The sequence below is a fragment of the Galeopterus variegatus genome, unplaced genomic scaffold (assembly GCF_000696425.1).
Source record: "Galeopterus variegatus unplaced genomic scaffold, G_variegatus-3.0.2 Scaffold6255, whole genome shotgun sequence".
NCBI lineage: Eukaryota > Metazoa > Chordata > Mammalia > Dermoptera > Cynocephalidae > Galeopterus > Galeopterus variegatus.
This window is the reverse complement of record NW_007732366.1, coordinates 114,154-125,001: the sequence shown is the minus strand read 5'-3', so window position 1 is coordinate 125,001 and position 10,848 is coordinate 114,154. Positions and strand designations below refer to the sequence as shown.

General features: G+C 52.2%; 1 protein-coding gene across 1 annotated transcript; it reads left to right on the top strand.

The window, feature by feature from the left end:
* Nucleotides 1–754: 754 nt before the first annotated feature.
* LOC103606065 (MHC class I polypeptide-related sequence B-like) lies at nt 755–8,172 on the top strand. The gene is made up of 6 exons (XM_008590659.1): nt 755–824; nt 3,822–4,073; nt 4,319–4,606; nt 5,176–5,352; nt 6,934–7,019; nt 7,665–8,172. Exons 1-6 carry the CDS (start codon nt 755–757, stop codon nt 7,863–7,865), a joined length of 1,074 nt encoding a protein of 357 aa, XP_008588881.1. The 3' UTR covers nt 7,866–8,172.
* Nucleotides 8,173–10,848: the final 2,676 nt, after the last annotated feature.

Below are 10,848 nucleotides of genomic sequence, written 5' to 3'. Positions count from 1 at the left end.
ACTGAATACGGAAGCCGCCCTGGCAGAGCTGAGACAGTGACAGGATGTGGCCACAAGAAAGGAGACCTGGCTAAATCTTGGCATCAGTTGGAGGGGGGGATGATTATAGAGGCTAAACCATCTAAGAGAGTTTGGAGTCTGAGCGATTCAGATGCAGAAAGTGTTTCTGAGAGGCAGAGGTGGCTGCAATCTGCAAATCTGGTCACCAGTCACATCGCTAGTAATGCTGTGCGTGGTTGAGGGGGGAGTGTTGGGAGAGTAACAAGGCGATGTCTCTTCTCCATGTTTGTCCTTGAAGTAACGAGCCAGTGAGCGCAGGCCGGAGGAGTGGGCGGCTAAAGGAACTTGGGGAGACCTGCGCTAGTCCGGGGTGCAGGTGGGAGTGGGATAGTCGCGGACTTGGGGGAGGAAGGCTGTGATCTGGGCGTCCTCCTGAGGTTGGGGCTGTAACACTCAGCCTGTCCCTGCGGCACCTGGTTGGACTCGCCCGCCTGACCTACTCAGAGGATCCTAAGTCGCAGGCTTTTCCAGCCTCTCCACCTTTCCTAGGAGCTAGTTACAGCCTGAAAAACTTCCCTGGACTCGGGGCCACCAGAGATTTCCTTTTCCTCCCTGCTCACGATTGGCCCGAGTCTAGTGAGTGGCTGGGGGCGCTGCCAGGCGGAAGTGAATTCATTACGGGCCTTTCCCGCTCTGACCACTCTGATTGTCCCTCGCTGCTCGCTCTGGTGAGATGGCAGCGCAGTTGGTGACCATGGGGGTGTCGCACGCCCTGCTGTTCCTGGCCCGCGCTGCCCTTTTTGCAGTCCTGGATGTCGCCGCTGGTGAGTGCGATTCTCTGCCACCCGCGGCCCGGCCAGGGGTCCGGCTGGGTTTCCCTGAGTGTCGCTCGAAGCGTCTCCCTGCTGGGACGGGTTCTCGCGTCGTGTCTGAAGTGGGTTGGGGGAGTCGGGGTCAGGTGACAGTGAGTTAATTACCCTGATCTTGCGGGTGACTCAGCTAGTCGACCACTGCGCCGGCCGGCACGACGGTGATGAAGTTGGGGCTGCGACATGTCCGGCTGTTCTGGCCGCCGCTGCCCTTTTTACAGCCCTGGGTGCCGCCGCTGGTGAGTGGGTTCCTTGCGGTCCAGGGCCAAGGATTCTCCCTGTGACTTCTCATGTCCACCCTCATTGTCCCCTGGCCTCCTGCTCCCTGGGGCCTCTCCCTCTCCCCCACCCCCACCCTAATGTTACCTCTCATGATGTAATATGCCCTGTACTCGCATCAGATTCTCTCCTCGCCTTCTCCCCTGCCCACCTCACACGCCTCCTAGTCCTGTTGCCCTCCCCTCCCTGCTATCCCCTCCTTTCTCACCCCTCATCCCCTCCCTCCTCCACTGCAGGTCCCTCCATCTCCCCTTATGAGCCACTGCCTACAAGGAGGCTTCACCCAGTGCTGTCCCTATGTCACCCCCTCCCAGCTTCCCTTAACCCTAACTTTCTGATGGTGCCTTGTGTCCAGGGGTCTTCCCTCCACCCCCACTCCCGTCCAACCCTCACAAGGGGTGCCCTGGTGCTGATGAGAACTGGGCCTTAAGCACAGCACAGGGCAGTGCCCCTCCCCGCCCTCCCTCCAGTGCAGGTGCCTGCTCTGCCCTGCCTCACCAGCCCCTTCCCACTCCTTCACTCTGAGCCTCACCCTCCTGGGGCCTCCACTCTCCAGCCCACAGGTGCTGGACTCCCACTCACCCTGGTCCCTCTCACCTCTCCCCCTGTGGGGCCTTGTCCTGCGCCCACCCTTGTCCACCTGCCTGGGTTCCCTCTTCTCTGACCAGCACCTCCCACCCCTTTCTAATTTATGTTATTCTGTGGTGCACCACACCAGTTCTTATTTTGTTTTTTAATTGTGATAACATAAATATAACTTTTACTGTTTTAACCATTTTTAAGTGTACAGCTCAGTGTCCCTAAGTACATTCACATTTTTGTGCAACCCAAAACTCTACACGTTAATCAGTAAGTCCCCGTTCTCCCTACCCCCACCCCTGGTGACCACCATTCTACTGCCTGTCTTTATGAATCTGACTAGTCCAGGTCCCTCCTCTAAGTGGAATCATATAATATTTGTCTTGTTGTTTCTGGCTTATTTTACTTCTAATGTTCCAGGTTCATTCATGTTGTAGCACATGTCAGAATGTTTTTCCTTTTAATGTTGAATAATACTCATTACATGTATATACCACGTTTTGACTATTCATTCATCAGCTGATGGACTCGGGTTACTTACACCTTTTGGCTCTTGGGAATAATGTTGCTATGAACATGGGTGTACAAACAGCTCTTTAATTCTCTGCTTCCAGTCCTTTGGGGCATATGACTGGAAGTAGAATTGCTGGATCATACAGTAATCCTATTTTTAATCTTTAGAGTAACCACGATAATGTTTTCTATAGGGGTGTCCCATATTATATTTCCAAAAGCAGTACACCTGGGTTCCGGTTTCTCCGCATCCTTGCTATTTTTGTGGGGTGTGTTTATACACACACACACACACACACACACACACACACACACGATAGTCATTCTAATGGGGGTGAAGGGGTATCACATTATGGTTTTGATTTGCATTTCCCTAATGACTACTGGTGTTCAGCATCTTCTCATGTGCTTATTGGCCATTTGTATGTCTTCCTGGAAAATTGTCTGTTCAAGTCCTTTGCCTATTTTTGAATGGGTTGGCTGTTTCGTTTTAGAGTTATAGGAGTTCTTAATATTATCTGGATATTAATCTCTTATCAGGTACATGATTTATGAATGTTTTCTCCCATTTCAAGGGTTGCCTTTTCACCCAGTTGACTGTGTTCTTTGATGCACAAATGCTTTCATTTTGATGAGCTCAGTGTATCATTTATTTTTCTTTTTGTGTGTGCTTTGGTCTCATATTTATGAAAGTATTGCCAAATCCTACCTCATGAAGATTATCCCCAATGTTTTTTTCTAAGAGTTTTATAGTTTTTGGTCTTGAGTTTAGGTCTTTGATTCATGTTGAGTTAATTTCTGTATCTGGTGTAAGTCAAGGGTCCAACTTCATTTTTATGAATATGTAGTCATAGTTTTCCCAGCCCCACTCACTGAAAAGATGCACTGACTTTTTGAAAACCCTCCACCTGCCCATCTTTGAGACACTAGCAGGTCCATCCACCTCTCCTCCTGGGTCTTTGACATGTTACTCTTCTAATTTGGACCCGAGCCCACACCTTTGCTTCCACCTGGGACACTGAGCCCACCCTGAACTCCTCACCCTGAACTCCTTTGGGCCCGCAACACTCCTGCCCCTCCTGCCCCTCCCGCCTCACTGCATGGCCTCCCTTGCCCCCACCTTGTCCATGATGAGCCTTTGCCAGAGGCTGCTGCCCTCACTGTCCACCACACCCTGCCCTGCATCTGCACCACGGCCCCTCTGACTATGGATCCCTCTGTCCTGGGCCCTTCACGTCCCCTCCCCTCTGGCAAGACCTTCCTGCTACACTGGCCTCCCTGCTCCTCCCTTGCTCCTGCAGGCCAGCCTGTCCCCTTGTCGTCCTGCCTGCTCCCTGAGGGAGCATGTGCCATCCTGTTCTGATCCCCAGACTACATGGTTCCCTTCTCCATTCTTCAGTTCCCCTCTTCTTCCTTCCTCCTTTTCTATTTTCCTTGTGTTGGCGATCATCGCTCTTGCCCCTGTGTCCATGTGCATTTTCTGCATCCTCAGGAAGGTCAGCACAGCAGAACCTGTGTGTTAAACACTGACATGCAGCTGCTTCCAGGAGGAAGTTTCATCTGTGCTTTATTCTCCCCCAGGCCCCCACAGACTTTGTTATAACCTCACGGTGGCATCCCAAGATGCGAGGTTTGTTGTTGAGGGACGCCTGGATGGTCAGCTCTTCCTGCACTATGACAGCGAAAGAGGCAGGGCAGAGCCCCAGGGGCCGTGGGCAGAAGCAGTCCTGGGAGCTGAGACCTGGGACACAGAGACCAAGGACTTGACAGAGATCGGAAAGGAACTCCGAGTGACCCTGGCACAAATCATAGCTCTGCAGGGCCAGAAAGGAGGTAAGAGTGGGCGAGTGATGTGAGGCCTTTTCTGGGACAGAGGGGGTAGAAAGCTGAGCCCAGTCTCTTCCCACTGGGTTTGGCTAGGGGAGGGGGCTCTGGAGAGCAGTGAGCTGGTATTCAGCAGTCAGGAGACAGGGAGGAAAGCCAAGGAGGGGCCGTCCCCAGGCTAGAGATTCTCACTTGGGGGAGAAGGCGGGGGAGGGATGGCATGGAATGGAGAAGTCACTGCTGGGTTGGGGCAGTCTCACATTCCCTCCAGGAGGAACGAGGCTGTGAGATCCCAGGAGGCAGCAGCGCCATGGGCTTCAGGCATTTCTACTATGATGGGGAGCCCTTCCTCTCCTACAACCCGAAGACACGGACATGGAAAGTGGCTCAGTCCTCAGCTCAGACCTTGGCTGTGGAAGTCAAGAAGTCCTGGGACACAGATGGCATTCAGAGCAAGGATTACTGGGCCCGTGTGCATGGAGAACTTTGTAGACGACTCCAGAGATATCTGGACTCCTGGATGGACCTCAAGGAGAGAGCAGGTACTCTGGGCAGAGGCCTTTTCCTCTCCAGTTCCCTGGAGCTCCCCTTTCCCCCAACTGTGCTCAAGGAGCCCTCCCTGTGCTAAGGGTCGCATGCATGTTTTGTTGGTGTGCTGTACTCAGAGCCCCTGGGTAAAGAAAGGGGGTCGGGGAAAGAACTGTCCCTGTATCATACTCCGGGATAGCAGTGGGCCCTCCAACAGCAGCCTGAACCTGGGGAGGTGGGTGTTAGGCAGGAGAGGGGGTCCTCAGACACAGGGCCTGTCCCACCTGCCTCCCAGCCTGTCTGTCATGGAGAGTTCCCTCCTGGCCCCAGGCCCCAGGACCTACCCCTACCATCCCCTGCTCAGCATCAACATGGGGATCCCAGAGCGTGAAGCCACCCTGCTGAGGCCATCCTCCTGCCAGTCTGGAGGAATTAGGCCGCAGGGTGAGGACAGACTCACACAAGGTCTGGGGGTCAGTGAGGGCCTCAGGCAGAGTGGGAAGATGGAGAGGACCTGCCCTGGGCCTCCTTCAGGGGCAGGGCTTCGCCATGGGCCTCACTGGCTCTGTCCTTTCCTCTCCAGTGTCTCCAGCAGTGAATGTGACCCCCAGCAAGGCCTTGAAGGGCCGCGTTACCCTGCCTGATGTGAATGGGACCTACCAGTCCTGGGTGACCACCAAGATTCCCCAAGAAGAGAAACAGAGGTTCACTGGCCACATGGGACACAATGGGAGTCACAGCACTCCTCCTGTGCCCTCTGGTGAGCCCAGGGCACCCCTGGAGGGATTCCCACCTGGGTAGGGTCAGAGGCGGGGACGGGGGAGGAGAAGAGGCTGGTGGCTGCGGGAGTCCAGTGTATAATGAGGCCTTTTTACAGGGAAGGCCTCAGTGCTTGAGATGATATGGCCGGCAATGCCTGTGGTGGCTGCTGTTGCTGCTGCTGTTCTTATTTACGTTTGACTGTGCAAGAAGAAGACAATGTCAGCTGCACAGGGTCCAGGTGAGAAAAGGGGGCAGTGGCTGGAGATGGGAAGGGCCCTGTCTGGGCAGCAGGTTCCTCTCAGACCTCCGGCTGTACAGGCAGGAATGTGGGTGACGAACCTTCTGCAGCAGGGAGTGAAAGCTGGGGTATTTGTGAGGAAAATGGGAGCCACATGTCCATTGACACCCAGAGTCCTGCCAAAAGCCAGGGCCAGGCAAGGCCCTCAAGTGTCCAGCTGTGGCCTCCCTCGCTGTGGGTGAGGCGTGAGTGGCAGTGGGGGCTGCGGCTCCTGCTCTGCTGCGTCCCCTGCTATCTGTCTCTCAGCGCTCAGGGCTCACCCAGGTAGCTGTGGTGGGATCATGTGCTGACTGGCAAGGCCTGGATGATTGTGGCCTCAGAGGGACAAGCGGTAAAAGCCTCTGTGATGTGGGGGCGGGGTGAGGAACTGGAGAGGATCTGACCAGAAGAGATGTCCTCAGTCCCTCCCTGTCTGCGTCCCTCCCCCAGCTTCTGCAGCCATCCTGAGGACACCAAGAAAAAGACCCATTGTGAGGCCCACACTAGAGGTCACTAATGGCAGAAGAGCCCCTGCCCAGGAAGCCCCTTGGGAGGCCCCACATATGACAGGCGATGGTCCTGAGCACACAAGGGCCTCCTCTGTCCTCTGTGCAGCTCCTCAAGCGCCTCCTCCAGGAGCTGTCTCCTGAGTGTGGCTCCTCTGGTCACTCGTGGCCTGTGCTCTTCCCAGGTTCCCACCACATGCTCTTGCCTTCTGCACGTACCCTGCAGATAACACAGGAGACTAGATCCGCAGATGTCCCCGGACCATTTGGGGAGAGTGACCAGCCTATTGTCAAGGCAGCTGTGGTCACTGTTCTTATCCTACCTCTGCGTTTTTCCTTGTCCAGCCCTTCAGGGACACAGTACCCAGGAGCTGTGTATTTTGGGGCATTTGCTCTGTGGCCCCACATTGTCCTCCCTGAGCCAATTCTCCTTTCTGAAGGTGGCCACTGCCCGGTAAATTTGAAGTAAGGGATGGCCAGTGTGATTCCTCCATTATCAGGTTGCTTGAGGGGAGAGGAAAAGAGAAAATGGGAGGTTTTGTGTTTTACCAAAGGCAATGCATGGGACAGTGGAAGGCTGGTGTCCAGGAGACCAGGGTCTTTCTCTTGTGTCCCCCACTTCATGTGACCCACAAGGGAGGGTAGGTTTCATCCTTGAACTTACCCACTGTCACTCTGCCCCTCAGTCCTGGGCAGCCTGGGACATTCCTCACCTGCCCCACAGCTAGGGGCCCATCCAGGGGGCACCCACAGCGGGGCAGAGCAGGGCTGCTGCTGTTCCTGCCCTCCCCTGCAGCGTCTCCCTTAGAGGGAATGGCAGTTCTGGCTTCTGTGGGCTGGGACAGCTGCATCGTACGTCCCTGGGGCATTGGCGTGAAAAAGGTATATAAGTCATGTGCTTGATTCTCAAATTTCCTGCTTTAAATGTTGATGTCCAATAGAAATGTTCATGATTTCAGGTGGATTGTCTTAATAGGATTTCCTCCAATACCGATGTCATGAATGTCATAGCACATGAAGCAGGGTTTCAAATTTGCAGATCCCTCTCTAGGAGGCTGCCTGTGGGAGATGGTGGGTGGATGGCAGTGGCAAGCCCGGGGGAGGGCTGGGAGCTGAGGGAGAGAGGGACTGTGTGTGACCCACCCCCGGCCTGGAAGGACACGAGCCAGGACCTCTCTTTGGGTAGGCCTCCCACTGTGTGGAGAGCAGGAGAGGACACTGGCTCCCACTCACTCCGGGGCTCGTCCTTCAGCCCTGCAGCCCTTTCACCCCCTGTGTGGTGGGTGTTGGAAGCAGGGAGGTGACGATGTTGATGCAGTCACAGGAAGAGACTGGCACGGGCTGGGACAGTGGGATGGGGGAGAAAAAAGTGGGGACGTCATCTTTCTCAGAGAAAGGCAGAATGTGATTCTGTAGTGACTGAGGAGGGATAAGTGCTGGGGGAATAAAGAGCGATATTTTCCCACCAGTTGAACGTCTACTGGTTTCTCTTTTTCCTCACAGCTCGAGAGCCTCTGAGTCCTGGAGCAACAGCAGGTGCAGCCAAGAGCCCACAGAGGCGCCGCGCTGCTGGGACTCCAGCCTCTGGGGTCAGCTCCTGGGTCCCCCGGTTCACCTGAGGAAGCATCAGCTGTGTCCAGGCGGCCTGGATTCAGCTCCCTGCCGGGTCTAACCAGCATTTTCTCTCTTGGTGCCTTAGTTTCCTCATCTATAAAATGGAGAAGATAATAGCATTTATCTGTCATTGTGGTTGGAGGATGAGAGTGTTAATTTAATATTTATGAGATGTTTGCAGCTGTCCCGTATTAATTATTATCACTGTTTTTGTTTTATCTTGTAATATATTCCATGTGTAGTGACTGTATATGGTAAATGAGCCTGATCTGTGTCATTACTGTGGCCCCTCCTGAGGAGCCTAATATTGGCCTACTTCGCACCTTGAGTTCCCTTACCCCTGTCAGACTCCCACACATGACTTCCTGTCTACCGGGCCTGCACAGTTTTATACTATAAATGTTGAAGTGTTCTTTAAAATGCCCATCTGGTCTGTGTTTTATTTCCCGTAGCTGGGAAGGGACAGAGTTTGAGGTTTCGGGGGAGAAGAGTCTGTCTGAATGTCTTGATGCAGCACGAAAATTCCCCCTCCATCCCTCCAGCTCCCAGTGACAGAAATTCCCAGCAAAGCAGAAGGGGTGTGACAGGATGAAAGGTGACATCTGTGGCTTCCGTGTAGGGACTGACCCTATGGAGGAACATCTGCCTAAGGAGCTGGAGCCCTCAGGCACTAAAGTGAAGCTGACATGTGGCATCAGGGGAGGGGACAGGGACAGTGCTTTGGGGCTTCCTGATGATAGGCTGTAGTGGTCAGTCTGCTTCTGGGGTGAAGTGACTGCTGGGAGGTGCGGTCTGAGCTGATGAAGAATAAATGAACAGGGAACATGGATGAGTGAAGCAGGCACCAGCCTCTCCCGTCATCAGTGCAGAGGGATCTGGACAAGGGAGGCGGGAGGTGACACTTCCCACCTGGCTGTCCTCCTCCCTGTGGTCTTGGGGCTCACAGATGGGGTGCTCTTCTTGGTCAGGTCAACCTGGGCCCCACCAGGAAAGGCAGTGGTGGCAGAGGGCATTAGGGGCATCTGTGCAACAGACTCAAGGCAGGGGTGGGAGCCCTCTGTGCAGCAGGACTGGATGCAGGACCTGCTGGAGGCAAGAGGAAGAGGAGGGACCCTGGTTGGGTCCTGTTCCCTACGCGCCTGAATTCACACAGAGGCAGTAAGGGAGTTGGGGGAGAGAGTTCATTCATGCATCATTATCCAAGATGCATTTATTGACATAGTCTTACATGTTTTTATTCAGAGTTGATGTCATTCACACATTAGTGCACGTGTGTTATATGCTCAAGCATCTTTTAGTATTGTTGGAGTGAGCAGGACTGAAGCCATGTTGGGCCCTAAAGCTGCCTGGGCTGCAGAGGCGGGGAGGATTTTAAAAATGACAGGTTTTTTTCTCTCCACTCCTTCTTCCCATCCCCTCACTTTCTCATCTCACTTGCTAAGTAGGAAATCAAGGCCGAGAAGCTACTTAGTACTCTGCAAAGCTAACAGTTCTTTGAGACTTGTAGAGTTTTGAGAAACGATCAAGGCAAAACAACTGAAGCTGACCTTGGGCACCAGCCAAGTACACTGGTGCAAATCAAAATCTTGCAGGGTCCTGAGATAACAGTGAAGATGAAAACAGAGACCAGATGAGGCCTTGGCGAGACCTTGTACCTGACACATAGAAAAGGAGCCCTCACAACTCACATCTCCTGCTCTCCTGCTTTTCACCTCCCACATTCCATTCCCTCACCCCTTCCTTTAAAAACCCCTCAGTAAATGTAAATCTTTGAGATGGGACAGCCTTCCATCTCCTTCAGCTGAATACATCTGCTTTTCTAACACCAACCATTTGACTTCTAAGGGTTTTTTCTTCTCAAGCGTGCAGGCAGCCGGACCTGAGTCCAGTAACAGTATTTAAGTTAACCTTTAAGTGTCATGTGTTCTTCTCAATTGTCATCAGGAATAAACATCCATAGTCATTACATTTTTTGTTTTTATTTTAGCAAAGTTACAATTGCCCATATGTGAAAGAATCGAATATTTTTGTAAGACTTCTTATGAAAAGTCAGTAGTTCTCTCTGCCTCTTCTCAATTTCTGTTTCTTAGAGGCAACCACTTTGAACATCTTTAGCTGATTCTTTTGACTTTTTCTTCCATATCTCTAAATACAATGCCTTCGTTAATGCTGCATGATTTTTCAGTGCAGCCATTGTCTGCTGCATCACACGACAGCTGCTGCAATGGTTGACAGTAACTGTTCTCTGTCCCTCTTCCCATTCCTCCTTCTTCCCAATACATTTATAGTAGTTATGTTAGCTCAGTCATTCACTGTTTCTTTTTCCATGACTAATCCTCTCACATGTAAACTTCATTACTTTTCACTTTCTGCACACTTGTTCTTCCTGAAGTTGGAACTTTCCTTTGTTTTTGTTTGATTGTTTCCTATGTAGTTCTCATTAATTTAACTGTGATATTATTTGTATGACTTTCAAGAAGTTAGGAGACTTTGGATATTCTGTTGACTTTACCGTCTTGGAAATATCCCTCCTGGGCCCTCTTGACATGCTCCCATCTGGACTGGAGGCTTCTACACCTGGAGCAGAGCCGCCATCCTGGGATCGCCCTCCACCACCTGGGGCAGCGCTTCACATGCAGTGGAGCCACCTGGGGATCTTGCAGGTGAACCGACTGATTCAAGATGTGCAGGCTGGGCCTGCAAGCCTGCCTTTCTATGCAGCCTCCTGTGATGCAGACTCTGCTGGTCCGTGGGTGATCGCTGGGGTAACAAGGATCTTCCCCTTTGTTTCTCTCCTGTGTTGTATCTCCAGCTTTTTGTACTTACACCATTTTTTCATGGTAGCATATACTAATACATTTTAAATTAATGTGTTTCCTTCCTCAATTAGTAACAGTTAATTATTTTTATTATAGGAAAAAACATAACAAAATTTACCATCATAATCATTTTTAAGTATACAGTACCAAAGTGTTAACTATGAGCACATTGTTGTACAAGGTGCCCTAGAACTTTTCATCTTGCAAAACCGAAACTCTGTGTCCGTTGAACACAAATTCCTTTCCCTTTTCCACAACTCCTGGCAACTACCATCCCA